At 34.3% G+C, this 19677-nt stretch overlaps 2 protein-coding genes across 2 annotated transcripts; both read right to left on the reverse strand.

The window, feature by feature from the left end:
* Positions 1 to 8188, reverse strand: LOC143633227 (DNA (cytosine-5)-methyltransferase CMT2-like). Its single transcript, XM_077101570.1, has 23 exons — positions 8107 to 8188; positions 7664 to 7992; positions 7386 to 7549; positions 6927 to 7089; positions 3654 to 3688; positions 3496 to 3604; positions 3313 to 3417; positions 3103 to 3225; positions 2914 to 3011; positions 2660 to 2861; positions 2519 to 2584; positions 2131 to 2432; positions 1994 to 2060; positions 1591 to 1920; positions 1442 to 1510; positions 1281 to 1367; positions 1123 to 1210; positions 917 to 1038; positions 750 to 848; positions 648 to 682; positions 501 to 579; positions 312 to 415; positions 1 to 241 (listed from the first exon to the last, which is right to left on the reverse strand). Exons 1-23 carry the CDS (start codon positions 8186 to 8188, stop codon positions 67 to 69), a joined length of 3033 nt encoding a protein of 1010 aa, XP_076957685.1. The 3' UTR covers positions 1 to 66.
* Positions 8189 to 13752: 5564 nt separating this feature from the next.
* On the reverse strand, positions 13753 to 15654 carry LOC143633228 (uncharacterized). Its single transcript, XM_077101571.1, has 2 exons — positions 15498 to 15654; positions 13753 to 15278 (listed from the first exon to the last, which is right to left on the reverse strand). Exon 2 carries the CDS (start codon positions 14932 to 14934, stop codon positions 13753 to 13755), a length of 1182 nt encoding a protein of 393 aa, XP_076957686.1. The 5' UTR covers positions 14935 to 15278; positions 15498 to 15654.
* Between the last annotated feature and the right edge of the window lie 4023 nt (positions 15655 to 19677).

A 19677-nucleotide genomic window follows, 5' to 3' on the forward strand; every position in this document is an offset into this window, starting at 1 on the left:
TAGCACAAAACAGATACCATACTACAGATACAAAATTCCCAATCTATAGAACCAAAATGAGGGTGATTAAGAGTCGGTTGCTAATCTGGCCTGCAACAAGTCAGCAGTTGTAGAATGTGCAAACTTTGGTGGAAGAGTGATCAGAGGTTCATCTCCGGTCAACTTTTGCAGTGCCATTCCCAATGTATAACCCAATGCACGTCCCACTGGAACTGCTACAGCGTTACCCACTTGCCGGTATCTTCAACAAACAACAAAAAATTTTAAAAATGATCCCTCTGCTTGATAATAAGTTAATAACCAAGACATACCTTTCTTTCACACTACCATTAAATGCATAATAGTCGGGAAACCCTTGCAATCTTGCATTCTCACGAATAGTTAGGACCCTATCTTGTTCTGGATGTAACATTGCCTGATAAATATAAAATACAACTTAGAAGTTATAAAATCCCCCTAAAAATGGATATGTGACAATGCCATAGTTACAGTAAAGATACCTCAGCACGAAAATTTGGCGTACAAAGTACTGTGGAAACTGTCTCATCCCACCATAAGCGTGCAAAAGATCTGGTATTTCATAAGAGAACATGAAAGGAACAGGATTTTATAATTAAAAACAAAGGGTACAGAAAATCACTTGCCTCTTATTATGCCTAAAATTTGTCGCATAATCCGGTACCTACATAAATAAATTAGAAAAATAAATCACATATTCTTTTTCATGACTTTGGCAGAAATTGCAGTACCCAATGTTTTCCAGATGGCATGAGTTCCGGCTCAGATGTCCTGCTTACAGCATTATTATCATCAGAAACAATACCAGGGAGATCTCTAAAATTAGCTCCCTGAAATAAATGAGATTTTAGGAAAAATAAAGTACAAAATCAGTTAAAGGTGTAAATAAACTTATGACCTTTCTTTTTGGGATTCGGCAAACTCGTAAATAGTTATCCTCGTTTAACAGTAAAGGTCGGTGATCATGTAGAAAACGCTTCTCTACTCCACTCAAACTTCCAGAAACAATTCCATCCATATCTATAGGTCACAAGTAAAAGGTAAATTTCCCATCAAGTTTCCTTAAATTATGCACATAACCAAGTAAAAGATTTCTGAATTAACCTGACTTGGTAGCTCTAATAAACTTTTGGAACTCGGTTTCTGGAGGACTCGTGTACTTCATCTTATAACGAATTTCACTGTTTGTTACCTTCATGAAAAAGGTTAAATATTAGTATGCAAGCAACAGTTTGTATGTGTCCAGAGAGAGAGAGAGAGACCGGTGGAAGATCGGATATGGCATCTTTAAGATAAATGCATTTCTCAAGCTTAGGTAATTGCCCTTCATCGTAAGCAACAATATTACGCTGTAATTTAGAAACAAATTAGTAAAATAATAATCTTGAACTTGAAGTATAAACAATGAACAAACAATTCACACCTCAAACCCACTTGCTCCCCCGTATTTGAAGACCACATCATGAGTAGGTAGTGGAAACGGCGGCAAATTCTGCATGGTAGAATCATGAAAGGTTTAAACCTTTTTGTTTATGGTAAGAAAAAGATTAAAAAATATATAAAAATACTTGCCTCGTCAGCATTAGCGCCCCACAAGAACACACGTAAGCGGAATTGGGGGAGACCATAACAACCAGCTGCCATAATCCCAAGCCTTACTTGATAATAATCACGAACCAAACAGCTTATTGCATATCTTGCCAGGCAACCATTTGCAAGCCTCAAAATGTCAACCACATTTTCCATCAGGATATACCTGGGTTTCAAAAAGTTAATAATTTCCATGAACACCACAATTTGGTAATTCCTTTCATCATCCAAAGGCGATTCCAGATTTCTATGGCGATTATAACCACTTATTCCTTGACATGGAGGACCACCGCAAATCAAACCAACATCACCCTGTAACATAAACACAATAATAACTATTTTCATTTTCCATTACCATTAAAAAATTGTTACCATAAAATCATACTGGGCGAGGCAATATGTGTTCCTTGATTCCCTTCTGGACGACCTCACGGATCTTGTCGTTGCATTTACTGAGCAGAAAATGAATTAAGTTTGAATAAAATGTTAGCATAATTGAATATAACATACAATAAAGATTACCTTAACTCCTCAATTGGCTCCCATGTGTCATCACTTGGACCATATCCAACCCAACGAACCTTAAATTTGAGGCCACGCTTACTAGTTCGATTGAGTTCACTGTAACATACATCAACCAGTTTTTCAACTTCATATTCACCTTTGGGAACAATATTATGTTCTTTTGAGGGTATGGCATAATCCGATGGTTCAACCAACAGGGTACTGTGACGCTGCGTTTTCTTCTTGACTGGATACTTCTTGCAGAGCTTGTCCCACTCCTTTATAAGATCTAGAAAGTCATTAGCAGATTCATTTCTTATCTGTAAAGCAAGAATGTCAGTCAGTAAATGAAAATGATTTCATGAAAACTAATTCAGAAAAGATGAAATGTTAGTATGTTACTTACTTGTGTCTCTGGATGGTTTAACCTCAAGCTTTCACACGCATCTTCATTTGCATCTACTGCCCATTTCTATAAACATTGATAATTTCCTTATAGATATTACGACAGATTGGAATAAAACAAAATTAATGTGTCAAATCTTACTGTGGATAAATCTACGCCGGATAATTTTGCTCCAAAATGCAATCCTGTTGACATTCCACCACACCCGGAGTACATATCTAATACTGTCAACTCTATCTTTTGTAGTTTAAGGTTAGTTATTGTTGTTGAATTATTGTCAATGCTTCCATTACTGTTGATTTTCTCCTTATTGTTGTCACATGAGGACAAACAGCAATTATACAAAAATGTCAGATGGAATTCCGGTTGCCACTAAAAGTATGAAATAAAATCAGGACTGGTTACCGTCTTTTATTGTAGAAAATGTGGAGTAATCTATGTTGTATTTCATGTCATAATAATAATCACATGTGGGAATAAACTTCAAATTTACCTGCCAAATAACAAGATTTGAAACCACAATGCCACCAGAAGATATGTTGGGGAAAAATAATTAAATAGAAGGGTTGAAGTGTTGAACATACACCAGGTTGTACTTTGACTACTTTGACTTTTGAAATAATGCAATCTAATGCATTGTCATTCATTAAGGTGGAATAGAACAACCGCCTCTTGTCATTAGATGATGATGATGCATCTTTTATTACCTGAATAAATTGTTGAAAAAGAGTTGGTTTACTCGTTGCAAGCACTAATTTAGCATAAAATATAAAACGTATTCGAGGTATCCTCACCGTATCTTCAGCTCTAAAAAACCATTGAACTCGAAAAAAGTCTTCATTATCATTTGTTTTAAAGAATTCAATTATCCTACCAACGTGATCATGGTCCCCTTCACCCTGTATAAACATATTAACAAATCATAGTTATCAAACTAGACAAGTGAAACTGTGGAAGAAGAAGAGGGTAAACGTTACCTTCACGGTTGCACAATCACCAAGATCAAAGACATGACACTCAATCTTAGCTTGTAGATAATGACATTTCACATTCAAAACCAAAATGTCATCGTCGTCATCATTGTCCCTGAAAAAGAGATTATTTACATGAGTAGAGTGATTAGTTGATTACTAACTTGATTTTTGGGCCAAAACCATTCCTTTTGAGTCCCTGCATGATTCCAGACACGTGGCAATTAATCAGATTAATCGTTACAAGTAAACAAAACAGAACTTTAGTTAAGCTGCAGCAGCTAGTATGATACATACCCAGCTCGATAAGGGTGGGTCAAGAGGCTAAATCAAATGGGTCAATGCAATTAATGACGAAGAAGGGTAGTAGGAAGATGAAGAACTAAGGTTTAGAGAATAAATGCAGTAGTTATTAGGAAATTAAGTTTATATATATATGTCCTTGTTCGGGTTTACAAGATATCCATGTTTATGTATTAAAAATATTAGGGTTTGTTAACCTTGTATTTGCAGAATTGCTATCTCGAATCAGGCCTACTATCCTTGTTCTTGTTTATTTTAATCAATCAAATTTTGGGTTTGTATCATAGTACTTGTCAATGATTCATTTTAGATTTCAACAAAAACTCAATAATTCAAGACTAATACAATCATATCATCTTGGTCATTGAAGATGAAGGTAGTTGTTAAAGTACAATTGAGCGTGTAATCTTACTCCAAAAACCAAAAAGTAGGGATGGGCATAAAACCGAAAAAAACAAATCAAAAGAACCGAAACAAAAAAAAACAACGGTTTGGTTTTATGTTTTTGAACAAAAACACAAACTTACAGTTCCGTTTTGATTTTGCATGTAATAAAAATAAAATAAAAACAATCTGAACCGTCATTCTAGATTTTCATTATTTAATTTTTTACATTTAGTAATTTATAAGAGTCGTATCTTAAATATATATATATATACGAAACCTTTAAAAGCTCTCTGGTTGCTCATCACCTTCTCTCAAGTCACCAGATTGCTTTATTTGTAAATGCAAGTTTCTCATGCATTTGACCCGAATTCATGGGTATGGGTCTCACCAAACCCAGATAGCCCTTAAACGAATTATAACATTTCATTAAATTAAAAATTAATCTCACCAAATATTTGATATGAAAATCCAATAAAATAGGAATATACTAAATATTAATATCTATTTAAAAAAACATTATTTATAATTAGGAAACAATGTTATGATAAAAAAATAAGCGAGTCATGGGTCTCACCAAACCCATATACCTTTTAAACGTGTCATAACATCTCATTTATTTGTGAAACTCTTTCATCATCAAACCTTAAGTATATATTATTAACTCCCTTACGTATATAAAATTAAAATCCAAAAAAAATATATAAATATTAGAAACAAAAAATTGTAACACGGGGAATAATAGCTAGTTTATATATATACATTTTCAACTAAAAGTGTGCATTACCAGTTGTACCTTCTGCTTAACAAGTTTATTGTGTAGTACTTTTTGTACTTCTTCCTTTAGTGGTTGTACCCCACTCTATCTCTCATATGTTTATTTTTACACTTTTGTGAAGAATGGATCTTTGGTATTTTTTTGTTTATGTATATGTAGAGGTCCAGATATGAAAAAGAACTCACCCACTGTCTTTGTTTAAAAATTACAATTCCATGACAAAGCATTCAACGTTCATCAATCAATCAAGACACAATAATCGAGTAAAGTTACAGTAATGTCGAAAGTTAGAGACCCAACAATCAAGATTTTGGGGAAGACGGTTTAGGAAACAGGTGATCAGCAACGGAAGTATTTGAAGGGTGTTAAGGTAATTTTAATATAAAAATCTGAGTTAAACCCCTTTGCAACGGGTTGATATGAGTTAATCCCATAATTTTGATTTGTGTAACAGGTTGTGTTTGGAAGGTTTTGGAGGGGATTTGCATTTGTGGTAGTGTTGTCCTCTAGGTGTTAGATGTAATGCCTGAGAGAAGTCTGTTGGTTTTGTTAAAAAGGATTAGTTTATTTGGGCTTGAGTTGTATAGTCTCAAATTCGGTTCTAAGAAAGGTTGCCTGTGATGCTAGAGGTGGTGTCGCAGTCGTAGATGATAGGATTTTGTGGTTGTTGGTGATGAAGTAACTCAATTTCAAGTTGGGTTATAAGAGGTGAAGAAATACTCATGGGTATACCGGTCAACCCGGTACTGCCATCTAAATAATTCCTTCGGTTACGGTTTTACCCCACCCCCGCGATGCGGGGGTTAAAATACTAGTTTAATATATATGTAACTCAAAAATTATATAATAGTGGTGGCAATCTTGACCCAAACCATTTCAAATGGGTCAATTTGGGTTGTTTTAAAAATTATATGGGTCGGTTTGGGTCATAGGTTTTAACTAAATGGGTCACTTGAAATTCCACATTCTTATTTTCGGGTCAAAATGGGTCAACAAATTTAAAGATATGGATCGATGTGGGTTAGTGTCTTAAGGAAAAGTGGCAGGTTCGGGTTGAAACGGGTTTGGATTGGAACGAGATCGCTTTAGGTTTTGGCTCGGATGAGGTTTCGTGCCGACACGATTTTTCGCACCGGACGGGTTGGGTTTCGGTTTCTTTTGAGTTTTCACACTGGACATGTAGATTTCGGATTCGTTTTCGGTTTTTTGTTTCATTTTGGTCGGGGTTTTTCAGTTTCATTTCTGTTCGGTTTTAGTTTTTTAGTTTCGTTTTGATTTTTTTTCGGTTAACATCAATTCAATTAAGTTTTGGTTTTTTGTTTCGTTTTCGTCGACTTTTCGGTTTCGTTTAATTTCTCGCGTTTTTTTATGAACGAGGACGAAGGAGGAATCATTTTAGTTTTTTTACTTTTTTCGATTTTTTATTTATATTTTGAGTTATTAATTTATTTTATTTTTATTTTTTTGGAATTTTTTTTGATAGATTTTTATCTTAATAAAAACCCTCATAAAAAATTCAAAAAAATTAATATAAAAAAATAATAACTCAAAATATAAAACAAAAACAAAAAAAAGTAAGAAAACTAAAACGTTTCGCCTCGTTGTCTTCGTTCGTAAAAAACCGACCCGAAATCTGTTTAAAACCATTCCGACCCGGACCCGTTCTGACCCAAATCAAAACAGTCCTTTTTTTTAATTGACCCATTCCGACCCTATTCCTTTTTCAACCCTAACCTGTTCCGACCCATGACCCATTTCGACCAAACCCATTTGCCACAATTATATAATAATCAATGAATTAGTAACTCACAAAAGTGACATTATATTGAGGAAACCGGACGGTTTTAAAAATCCAAAAAACAAAGCGAAGGTTTTAGCCTGAAGAAAGAGGAGCGTAGTGAGTTGAATTTTGGATTCTAAATTCAAGAAAGACACACAATATGAAGTCAACTACAAATAAATGAAGTCATACCTTACAATCGTACCGCCACGGCCATCTCCGTCGAGCCTCGTCGTCAGGAACTGGATCGCCGATTAAAATGACGTCATTACCGGAATATGACGTAGACTTAGCTTTGTTCAAGAACTCTGCTGCAGCCTCAACAGCTGCTTCCAAACCCATCTTATTACTCAGCCTATACCATTCAAAACCATACATGCTCAAACAGTGTATAAAACTCTACTACTACAATGTTAAGAACAAAGATTTTGGAAAAGTTCACATGTGAAAGGAATATGAAAATTACATAAGTTTGAGTTTGAATTAATTCTTTAGTTCAAATAGTTGAATTATTTAGCTTATTTGTCTATTGATTTAAGCTATAATAGGATTAGAATACTATGGGTAGTATAATTATGAGTCTGGTAAGTGTATTTATGTGTCAATTTTCGCAAGTAATTTATCAATCAAATCTAGGCTTTCTGAACATACTTGGGGGCTAAGGAAAATGGAACTGGTTCGTGGCTAAACATAGAATTGGGAATTGCTGGCAAGTTACAACTTATGCTGATGTAAACAGGCTTACTCTCTTTCAGAGCACTTGAGATCGCAGTGTCGATTAGCTCATGTGCGTCATCCAAGTTATTCACCACAGCCTACGTTAAACATAACAACTTAAGCTCAGATAAGATAAACTCTTCTAAATTATAGTAAAATTTAGCTTTTTATAATTTAAATCATTATCACATGTTGGCCTAGAACATTTGTACCTGATAGCAAGTGACTGTCTGAAAGCAACGAAGCTCCTGGCTGAAATCCGGCAATCCAATCGTATGATGAAGAATTCTATTAGTGCCGTAATCGTTGGAATTTGGTCCACCCACAATACATATAAGAGGAAGATTCTCACTATAGGCACCGGCTATAGCATTGAGTACACTAAGTCCACCAACGGTGAAGGTCACCACGCATGCACCAACACCACGAGACCTAGCGTATCCGTCAGCAGCGTATCCTGCATTCAGCTCGTTGCAACAACCAATGAGGTTGAGGCCAGGCTCAGCAATGAGGTGATCAAGCAAAGTTAGGTTAAAGTCGCCTGGTACAAAAAAGACGTCAGAGATACCAATATGCACCAGGCGACGAGCGAGGTGGCGGCCGAGTGTGGCCTCGGCGCCTGAGTTGAAGGGTACAGTGGATGACTATACGCAACAAGTAGTGTCAGTTTTGGGAGGGCAGCCAACATGGCCATTGGAAGTGGCAATAACATCCGAAGCATTGATTTTGGTGTCCATAGTTGTGATATATTTTGTTTTGAATTTAGTGTGTGGGAAATTGAGGATGCATTGAAGACTATTTATAGTGTCTTATAAAAGAATCCTACGCAAAGAATAAATTCAATATTGGAGTTCTAAATCGGACTCAATAATGGAGTTACAAAGCTTCACACATAAACAACATTTCACGCTCACGTTCGATACCAACACATGGCCTTTTTTTTCTTTAGCATAAAACACATATTTGTCTTTGAAAAATACTTTTGATTAACATTTCCCGCCGAGGTCTCGAACCCCTGATCACTCCAAAAAGTAATTAGCCCTTTAAGAAAACCTCCTTAATCACCTCAACAGACTAGCTAGTGATGGCCGATAACCATTGGTCTAAAGCTAAGTTCGTTAATTTATTAAACAAAAATAGTTTTATAACTTAGAATAAACTCATTTTGAGAATTTTACGAATCAAGTTGAGAGATAATCCAAAGACCCTAGCTGGATATCTCCCTCTCACATGTTATTAGTAATGTTAAACATGCTCAGAATTTCCTTTAATAGTAAAATATATTTAGTGAAGACAAAAAAGACAGACTTAATTAATAGGGTTAGGTATAATAAGAATTATTGGGTTTGGATATTAATTAATTCTATTTTCTTATCATAAGAATAAGAATAAATCTAAGTTCTTGGATCTATAATCTAAGTTCTTGGAATATGATGATCAGAAGATCTGAGGGAACGTCGGCCTCCGGTGGCGTCACTGTTATTATTAGCCACCATCTCCGGTGAGGTGTATGAAAAGGTGAAATGAAAGGGTATTATGGGAAATATTATAGTGAGTACAAGTGTGAGTGACGTGAGGAGACCACTAGTGGTTGAAATTTGAGTGTTTGCTTAAATCAATTTTCATAATATGTATATATTGGGTGAGTTATTATACAATAATGACTTATCGTACATAAGGTACGCGACAATGCTGGTCATTGATTTCAATTTTATGCAGTGGCAGCTTGATAAATAATCCAAAAAGTAGTTCGTGATCAAATTCATCGATTTAAAATCGATTCCGATTCAAATTCAGAACTCCTTAATCTATCTCATCCAATTTTCTAAACTCGAATCACAACTTACAGCATTAAATCTCAAAAGTCAAAACCCAAAATTGAAAAGAACTTCACTGAACATTAAAAATCTTCAAATTGATCAAAAATTGATGATTTAATCAATCGAATTGATGTGTAAGAGGCTTTAGAATCATCAGTCGATTATGAAAATACAGATTAACACACTTAATTGAGCTCTGATTAGGGTTCATGTTTAAACGTTCTGCTCAAAGTTTAAACGTTCTGACCAAAATAAACACCAAAATGATGATTTAATCAAACGAATTGATGTGTAGAAGCATTTAGATTCATCAATCAATTATGGAATTGCAGAAATAACGCACTCAATCGAGCTCTGATTAGGGTTCAAAATATTATGTTTAAACGTTCTGAAACAAAACTGAATACCTTTAAACGTTCTGACCAAAAAAGAACATCTTTAAACTTTCTAACACATTCAATGAAGTTCTGGGTATTTAAAAAAAATGAACATCTTTAAACATTCTAATACGTTCTAAGAAGTTCAGGTTGTTTAATAAAGTTTAGAAGTTCTGATAAAGTTTAGAAGTTCTAAGAAGTTCTGGGTGTTCAAAAAAATTTAGAAGTTCTGATAAAAAGTTTAGAAGTTCTAAGAAGTTCTGGCTGTTCAGAACTTCTAAAACTAACAAAAAAAAAATTAAACGCATGTAAACATGAAATTGAACACTGAAATCACTTCATATAATCTCATAATCATCAAACAATCATCAATCGACTGTTAATTTGATCATTGATTCGACCATATGAACAAAATATGGAACGTCTGCAACTGGGATTCTGCAAAAACTCAAAATTGATTAATTGAAACTTCAAATTGATGATTAATTGGACCAATTTCAAAGTTTAATTGATCAATTAGTTCAACAATTTCAATTTCAATTTCAATTGGGCAGTTTTATCAACTGACATGTGAGCAACGATCGATGGATGTGTCGGAAGAAGATGGTGGTCGCGAAGGTGGATGGTGGACGGAATCGTTGAACGGCGATGGTAAAGGTGGACGGAATCGACGGCGGAGGCCGGCTCGCGTATATGTGATTTTAGGTTAGGATGGTTATTGAATATGGACGTTTCAGAATGTCGCATACCTATTGTACGATAAAAGATTTTTGTATTCCATCATTTACCATGTATATATTACTTTCTTTTAATTAGGGAATATCACAATAACAAACTTTCAAAAATATTCTAATTAATTAATTCATTCATATATATTTTTCTCAAATCATGTCATTAATCTTCAAATCGAGTCTCACCGATCTTTTTGTGCGCTAAGAAAGAATTGGAGGATAAGATGCGGGGGTCGGAATTTACAATATATGTAATTATATTTTAAAAAACGTTAATTATATTAAAATTCAAAAATAAAAAATAAAATTCACGTCGCCACTCAACGTCAACATAAAATAAAGATAAAAAGATTTTCTATGTGAAACAAAAAAGAAAAACGCTAGAAAAAACGTGTTAAAACTTTTAATTTAATAAAATATGAAAGTTGAGTGGGTTAATTGAAACACTTTTTAAAGTTGAATGACCTAATTGGAACACTTTTGAAACTTGGTTACTATTTTATGAAATAGTTGAATTACCACCCGGCGTCTTGTGCCGGGACAGGATGATATAACTCAATCGTTGTCTGTCTCAATAGTTGAGGCGGTAAGTCGATGTGAATTATGTCATTTTCGATTGCATCTGTTATCATATCCGAACTAAAACCAAATATAAAACAAAAAAATTCTAAAAATTTAGGTGGACCAATGAGGTGGATTCGGTTGGTAAAACTCAAGCGTTAGTAAAATCCAATCGTCGTCGATCCCGAGCGTTGAGGCGGTGAGTCCACGCAAATTCGGTCGGTTTCCGGCATGTTCGTTACGGTACTGGAACTAAAACATAATGCTGTGAGTTTACGCGAATCTAGTCGGTTTCCGTCACGTTCGTTACGATACCTCAACAAAATCATAACAAAAAAACTTCTTCCGCCAAATGGCCCAATAAGGTACTTGTGACACCAAAACTCTTATTTATATTTACATTTTTAAACAAAAAAAACACAAATAAAATTATTATTGGAAAATAAAAAAGAATCCCAACAAAAAATCTATTCAAAGAAAAAAGGAGTCTCCATTTAACCAAAACAAATATCAAGAATTGTTGATTGATATATGTCTCGAGCCTACGTAGTAGTATCTTTTATCAATGTTGTTGAAACCGGACTGTTTCGACAGAGATTCGGTCCACTTGCTGGTCTGGTTTTGTGCAGTTCTCTCGTTTCTAGGGAACCGGCCGTTTTGAACCCTTTTGACCGGTCCGACCGAAACACCGGACTGGTTGAACAGGTTTTCTATGAAAAAGAATATTTTTATAAAAAATATTGTATTTTTTTCAGCCCTACCGCCATTTTTGGACATAAGTAGTTCGCCCGGTTCAACCGGTCCGACTGGTTGAATTGGTGAATCGGTTCGTCGTTCGATCCGGTTATGAAAACATTGTCTTTTCTAGTTTATCAAGCATTAACAAATTTTACATCGACCAACATTTCAAGATATCACAATTGATTATACATCAAAATGATTTATTTAAAAACAAAACATAACTAATAAAATATATAAAAAATCTTGTGTGACGTCAAACTTCTTAATTATACATATATATATATATATATATGAGATTTATAGCAAACCAAACTTTTGTTAGGCGTCTAAAAAAATCTTGTCTGAAGCCAATACATAATTCATTGAGCACTAGAATAAATATCATCGGACACCAAAATAAATCTTGTTGGACGCCTGGATATTCTAGTCAGCTCTTGACGATTCTGTTTAAAAAACCTAGTGACCCAACATTTTTTATGACGCGTGACAAAATTTGGTTGATTAAAGTGTTGGTTGATTAAAAGTCTTGTAAAATTTGGACGATTCTGTTAGGATGAACATTTTGGTAATCGGTTGATCAAATGAACATTGATCGGTCAAATACACATTTTGACTATTACCCTTTAGATTAGTTGGTTTGCCACTTATTTTGTTTTGAAAAAAATTATGTTGTTTCCATGTCTAATCGTGTATTTTAATTATTTGTGTCATGATAGTTTATATATTTTAAATAAATCAATAAATGTATATTTAAAGCTTTCATAAATCTACAACATAATAAAATCACGTCAGTGAAAATAATGTCTCTTTCAATTATGTTTTAAACATGACAAACAAGTATCAATTATCAAAGTAATAGTATAGTTATAGTAGGTATTAAAAATATCACAAATCAAAATTTGGAACTCTTTAAAGTTTGATATTGTAGGTAGCCCTTCAAATATGTTCTCATGTTGCTAAATGGTTGTCACACACAGTTTGCAAAACATGTTTTGGTTCAATCACTTGATCATCTTTGTTGGTATTTAAGTTACCTTTTATGGATAAGGCTTTCAATTGCTTCTTTAGTTGCCTAATACTTATGGGATGCTTCTCATCTTCAGCTTCTTTGTTGATGATTCTATCACATTCAACTACATCCACTTGCACCTTTCCTACACTAGTCCCATTTATGTTTGAAATCTGACTTGTTTCCTTTGTTGATATTGGGCTATTGTTATTAAAGGTTTCGTTCTTTATTGGCATCAAAGGAGTTGAATGGTTGATGGTATCATCTACATTTGTTGAAAATTGGTTTTCTTCGGTTTCTTGATATATGGTGGCCATTGTGTCAACAACAGTTTCTTTGATCAAAGACACTTGTGGTTTGTTAGAAGCTTCAAAATCCTTGCTCGGCTCTTCCTCATTGGAATGCACGTCAACTTTAATCACATTGCATTCAAATAATCAACATTTTTCCTATACAATTCAACATACTTTATTACTCTCTTGAAAACAATTTTAAACGTACCCGTTTTTGCAGAGACATTTTCTTCTATCTCCCCTGACTCTGCAGCTGTTTTATTAGCAGCGTTATAGTTATCTGCATTGTCCAACTCAGACAAATCACTTGGATTGTTGTTGTTATTTGTAAAACCTGAAGAAACAGTATCATGAGATTATGTAATTGCAAATATTCAAAGTAATGCAGATATACATATGGTCTGTAAAGCTTACCATGGCTCTTCAAAATTTTCTTTTTGATCTCTAAAACAGGCACGAAAGAATCGCTTAGAATTTCAGTATCACTGTCATAAGAAATAGAATCTGCATCACTACCATCTGCTTCTGCAAGAACAATATAAGCTACATTAATACTTGAAAATAAAAAAAAATACTTAAAGTCATAATGTTAAACATATATTGCATGTATTTGATGTTTTCACCTGATAAAACTTTATCATAGAGAAAGTTATTAGCGTGTTCTTCTGAAGTGATATAAATAGTAGGTCCATTAGCTGAAATATTCAATGCTTCATATGGATCTATTTTTTCATTAAACACCGTAAGTTTCTCTTCTAAATCCTCACCCTCACTTGGATTGGATATGCCCTCTGAATATGGTAATGTCTACTTGGTCTTTTTTATCTTCAGAGGTCTCAACTCCATTCAGAATAAACTTGTCTTCAACATTCTGTTTCTCTTCTAAGATAGCATTCTCATCACAACAATTTACCTTTTCACTGTTTTGACTTGATAAAACAGTATTATAGTGCAATTTGTCATGGTGTTCCTCTGGAGAAAACTTTTTCTTAATTGAAACATTCAATTCTTCATGTGAATCAATTTTGTCATCAACCACCGTCAGTTTCTCGTCTAAATCCTCATTCTCACATGGATTAAATATGCCTTCTGAATCTTGTTTCATATTGACTACTTGGTCACCTTTTTCCTCAGAGGTCTCAACTTCATTCAAGATAAACTTCTTTTCCACTTTCTGTTTATGTTCTAGATCCAAGTTTTCACCACAAGAATTTACCTTTTCGTTGTTTCCATCTGATAAAACTGTGTTACATAACAAGCTGACAGGGTGTTCTTCTGAAGCCAAATGTTCCTTAACTGAAACATTCAGTGCTACATGTGAATCGTTATTTTCATCAACCACAATCAGTGTTTCTTCTAAATCCTCATCCTCACATGAATTTGAGTTGCCTTTTAACACTTGTTTCATATTTTCTACTTGATCACCTTTTTTGTCAAAGTTCTCAACTTCATTCAATATAAGCATCTCATCAACTTTTTGTTTCTCTTCTGAATCCACATTTTCATCACAACAATCTACCTCTTCATTTCTTTCACCAAATAAAACTATGTCACAGAGCAAGTTGTTGTAATGTTTCTTTGCAAACACATGTTCCTTAACTGAAACATTCAATGCTTCATGGAGATCATATTTTTCATCAACAACCATAATAATTTCTTCAGAATCCACATTCTCACATGGATTTGAAATGCCTTCTGATTCTTTCTTTATATTGTCTACTTGGTCACTTCTTTTCTTAGATGTCTCAACATCATTCAAGATAAACTTCTCTTCAACTTTCTGTTTCTCTTCTAAGTTCATAGTTTCACAACAAACAACCTTTTCAGTTTTCACATAATAAAAACTTATCACATAGCAAGCCGTCATCATGTTCCTTATATCAAGTATTTGAACCTTCATATAGATCAACTTTTTCATCAACCACCATGATATTCTCTTTTGAACCCCCATCGTCACACAAATTTGAGATGCCTTCTGAGTCCGGTCTTATATTGTGTACTTGTTCCCTTTTTTCGACAGATGCCTCAGTTCATTAAGGATGAACCTCTTTTCAACTTTATGTTTATATTCTAAATCCACATTTTCACCACAACAATCTCCCTCTTCAATCACTGAATTATGATCACTTCCATCTTTAATAACAACATCAAGTTTCTCAAACTCAATGCGTATATCTTCCACTTTTGCCTTTGAAGTGCCTTCATCATAGTTTTCAACACTTCCTTCCTCAACATTATATTCTGTAACTCCAAATAATGTATTTGACTCATTGGATGCCTCTAAAGAACTAGAATCTACATAGTTTCACAAAAGATGACTTCAGTTATAGTTTAAATTAACAGTTAATAACACAAAAACACAGTTAAGATACAAGCAAACACATGAGAGCTTGTGGTAGAAAATCGTTACTTGTTTTAATACTTGCATCGGTAAGTTTTCTTAAAAATAGATTAAGCATAATAAGAGAGTCAACAAAAGGAATATAAAGTTGTTAGTATTGTAGAAATGCATACCTGATTCCACACTAATCTTTGATGTTACACTCACTTCTTCCAAAAATGAAGCTATCTTCACTGGTCGACTTATATCCCTCTCTGTCACACATGCCTCTGCACATTTCTTTTCAGTCAACCTTGATGACCTTCTAGTATTATACACTTTCTGCACACTAGACTCCCTTTTTACAATTGATGTTGTTGGCCTCTTTGGTCTAGCATTGGAAACTAAAGGAGTTTTCATAAACGCTTTACCTTCTCCAGTCAATTTCTTCCTTACTCCATGACTTGCCCTACTCGCAGTCGCAAGCACAGACTCAGTTTCCAAATTCTTCACCTTTTTCCAATTTGAAGTTCTAATGCTAGTCTGAGGAACCCTAGGTGACGTAATTTCATTATTCTCAGGCGATTTAATCGACGATCCAGCAGCTTCGGAATGTGAAGCGTTTAAAATTTCTTCAATCCCTACGACCTAATTATGCATAAAACAAATAACCATTTCACAATTAAGTACAAAAAAATCCATAGAAATCTATGATGATCGTAATTATGTAACGTATATTAACCACAACACGCTTTATATCATCTAAAAAATTTACATAACAGAATAAGACGATCATAATAAATTAGCTAACAATGTGAAGAGATTTGAGAGCATCGACCATGGCAACGTTGGTGATATTTGCTGGGATCTTGTTGATTTTGCAGAGAGATTGAAGCTCTCTTCTGTTAAGACTTTTGAAATCCATGAGTGAAATTGGGGAATAGGGTTTGAATCGGTGAAAATGAATAAAAGAATGAAGTGTGTAGTTGAGGAGGATGTAAGAATTGATTGGTATTTATTCACTAACGCTTATGTGTGAACCCTTAGAGCACGGATATTTCAAAATCATTTTGTTTTAAGAAATTAGTTAATTTATTACTAGTTTGATTTTGTTACCTTATAAAGATATATTTTAACTTTGAATCGGTTTGTTTAGTCATTTATTATTTTTTTTATAACTCGGTATGTGTACATATTTTGTATATTTGTTACTAAAATCATGATGAAAATTCATACGATTTCGATAAGGAGAAGTATTTGTCATCCTTAAATAAAAAACAAATAACTTCTCATACTTTAATGTAATGTTGCCTTAACTGTTTGTTGTTATAGTACTAATACATTTCTTTTGGACGACCATTTTATAATGCATGAGTTTATAATGAGTTTTATATCACGTAAAATTAACTTATTATAAATCAAATCAAGGTTTTGTAAAACAACTCAAGTTGGCCTATATACATTATACATCCTTCCACCAATCAACCACATTTTTTGAAGCCACATTTTATACTAGTTCACTATGTACATTTACATGCCTCTCTCTCTCTCTATATATATATATATACCCTTACACTAGTATGTATACTATACAAAAAGGACATGTGGTACTATACCTCATTAAAATTCACTGACGAAAATAAAATAATTCATGCAAAACACAAGTTTTGATTTAATCGTGGTTGTCAGAATTAAAGTATTATGCATGTATAAGAAATCAATAATTAGATAAGACATAAATTCTTAGCAAAGAACAAAGATTTTCTTTCTCGTAAAACGAAGTTTTAATTTTGTGTCTCGAACAGACCATGTAATTTTCTTTATATAGGTTTCAACCAATCACATTTGTTGGGATGCAACGTTTCACCTTTTCGAGAAAGAATAACAAATGATAGTTATAACTTCATGTACATTTTGGTTGTATTGGTAGGAAGTTACAATTAAAACTACCACCTAGAGACACTTGCCACTAATAGCCATTTATTATAAATGAATATTTGCCATTGATGCACGACTACCCCTAATAACTAAATAGGTCTCAATTCTTATGAAACTTTTATCAAGTCATGCATATACGAAACAGTCCTTGAATTATATATGAAAAATAAAAATTTTCCATGAATATTGTCAATGCATTACCCCGGATTGGAACTTCATGGTTAAGGAGATTTGTTTCTTAAGACCTTTAATGTTACATGGTCTTGAAAACAGAATAGACTTATTGATTAGACTATATCCAACGCGCACAAGCCAACCCCGCCCGTAGCCACGCTGGAGCCGCATGAAATCCAATACCGCGTTTGAGTCGACTGCCCGACGATGTCTAAAGGAGAGGCACCCATAATTAAGGGCTTGGGTTGTCTCGGTTAGCGTGTCAGTTCTAAATATTTTTTATTTTTTTTATTTTTTTATAATAGCAAAGCCACTAACTGACAGCTAACTGAGCTAGAGAGAATGAAACCGTGAGATGAGGAAGGAGGAGAGCGGATTGATGTGAATGCTTGGAAGCTTCAATGGAGATCATGAATAATGGGTTGTGTGAAGGAGATGAGACAAGTTATTTTAATAATTAAATTTTAATATTAAGCCATTTATGTTGTTGGGCTACACTTTATGGTTTATACTTAATCTATTTGGGCTTGGGTTTTGGCTATCATGTAACACCGAAATCACTTGATTTCAGTAGGCCGTTTGTATGGGCTTGGGCTTAGGGTGTTTGGTACTATATATAGTCTTTGTATTAGGTCATTATCGGGTCAGTCATTATTAGAATGGGGAGAGATGTGTGATTATAGAGTATTTGATTCTCATCATATTGTAATCATCATTGAAGGGCTTAAGCACCCGACGTTTAATATAATGTGTGTTTTGATGTTATAAGTGTGTTGATTTGCTTTTGTTCATCTTTGTTTTGAATCAATTTATTGTCAGTTTCCGCCTAACAATGGATTTAGTTGATATCACACTGAAAGATCATGCATTGGGACTTACAATTGGTATCGGAGCCTATAGACCTATTTTAGGCTTGGTGTTGGTGATATCAAGGATTCAAGATTGTGTTCTTGGTTAATGCTCTTTGGAAATATTCTGGAAATCAAGACCGGTGTGTTCTTCGTGTTCATCGGGCTTAGTTGAGCCATTTTTGGGATATATTTGACTTAGTATCTGGTTTAAATTCAAATCCCTGAATTCTCGAGATTTGATTTATTTACCAAGTTTACCAAGTCAAATTTTTTATTGTTCTCGGCATCACCTGATCATTCTCGGGACAAAATCAGTGGTTCTCTGCAACTATTCATTGTTCTTGGGCAGTAAACAAGGGTTCTCGGCATAAGTTGTTTGATCTCGACCATATTCAATTGTTCTCGGCAACTATTATACATTTTTGGCCAAGATACAGGGTTCTCGGGTTTATTGGTGTGTTCTCGGCTACTATGTTCTCTGCTCAAGTGTTCTCGGTCAACAGGGTTCTTGGTTCAGCTTAAGGGTTCTCGGGTCCAACAGTTGGGTTCTCTGCTCTTGGGTTTTCCGGTCTTAGTTTGAGTTTGGGCCTAGTTACTTTGGGCCTTAGCAAATTGGACTTAAAAACTATATTGGTCGGTGTATTTGGACTTTAGTTTAGAATGGACCAATTAAGTTGTACATCATCAAATGCTGCTTTGCATCAAGAGTTGTATTCTATCATGGGAGTTGCTACTCGGGTACCCCGTCTACTGTCTCACGAGGGGTTTGCTGAGTGGAAGTTTAGGTTCGAGAAGTATGTGAAGATGAAGGATGTAAAGATTTGGAGAAGCATTGTCAGGGGTCCTCAACCTATCACTTATCAAAGAGAAAATAGTGATGAAGTAGTTGTAAAGCCTGTCAAAATGTACTGCGACGCGGATTTTGAAATGATTGAAGAGGATGAGAAGGCTATTGCTACTCTAACAATGGCACTTTCACCTGAAATTGCTCAAGTATTCAGATAGCTACAGTCTGTTAAAGCGTTATGGGAAGCCCTTATTGAGGTGTATGAGGGAAACGAGGATATGAGGAGGAGTCGACATGATCTGTTGCGATAAAAGTTTAATATGTTCAATCATGTTCTAGAAGAGTCTTTGGAAACACAGATTCAAAGATTTGTTTCGTTGGTCACTGAAATGAGATCTGCAAATATCAATTTGACCTCTATTGAAACAAATAACAAGCTGGTCAACTCTCTGCCACAAAGCTGGGACATGAATGTTGTAGTGATCAAAAAGACAAAGGATCTAGCCAGATTAAGGGGCTGTTTGGAACTCCTCTTAATTACACCATTAAGATGTGAAATCTGAATCGCTAAGATTCAGAGTGTTTGTTTGAATTAAACACCATCTCTTAATGGCTTAGTACACC

Source organism: Bidens hawaiensis, unplaced genomic scaffold, assembly GCF_021521415.1.
Source record: "Bidens hawaiensis isolate Kalapana, Puna unplaced genomic scaffold, B.hawaiensis_p1.1 tig00006635_1, whole genome shotgun sequence".
NCBI classification, from domain to species: domain Eukaryota; kingdom Viridiplantae; phylum Streptophyta; class Magnoliopsida; order Asterales; family Asteraceae; genus Bidens; species Bidens hawaiensis.

Bases quoted from the DNA above. Each gene is read 5' to 3' on its own strand.
- LOC143633227 (XM_077101570.1), bottom strand. From the start codon at position 8,188: ATGGACACCAAAATCAATGCTTCGGATGTTATTGCCACTTCCAATGGC. The intron at 2,585-2,659 runs GTAAGATTTGAC...CAATGTTTATAG, and splicing joins CCGGCGTAGATTTATCCACA to AAATGGGCAGTAGATGCAAA. The intron at 1,211-1,280 runs GTCTCTCTCTCT...TTTTTCATGAAG, and splicing joins CCATATCCGATCTTCCACCG to GTAACAAACAGTGAAATTCG.
- LOC143633228 (XM_077101571.1), bottom strand. From the start codon at position 14,934: ATGGGGGTTCAAAAGAGAATATCATGGTGGTTGATGAAAAAGTTGATC.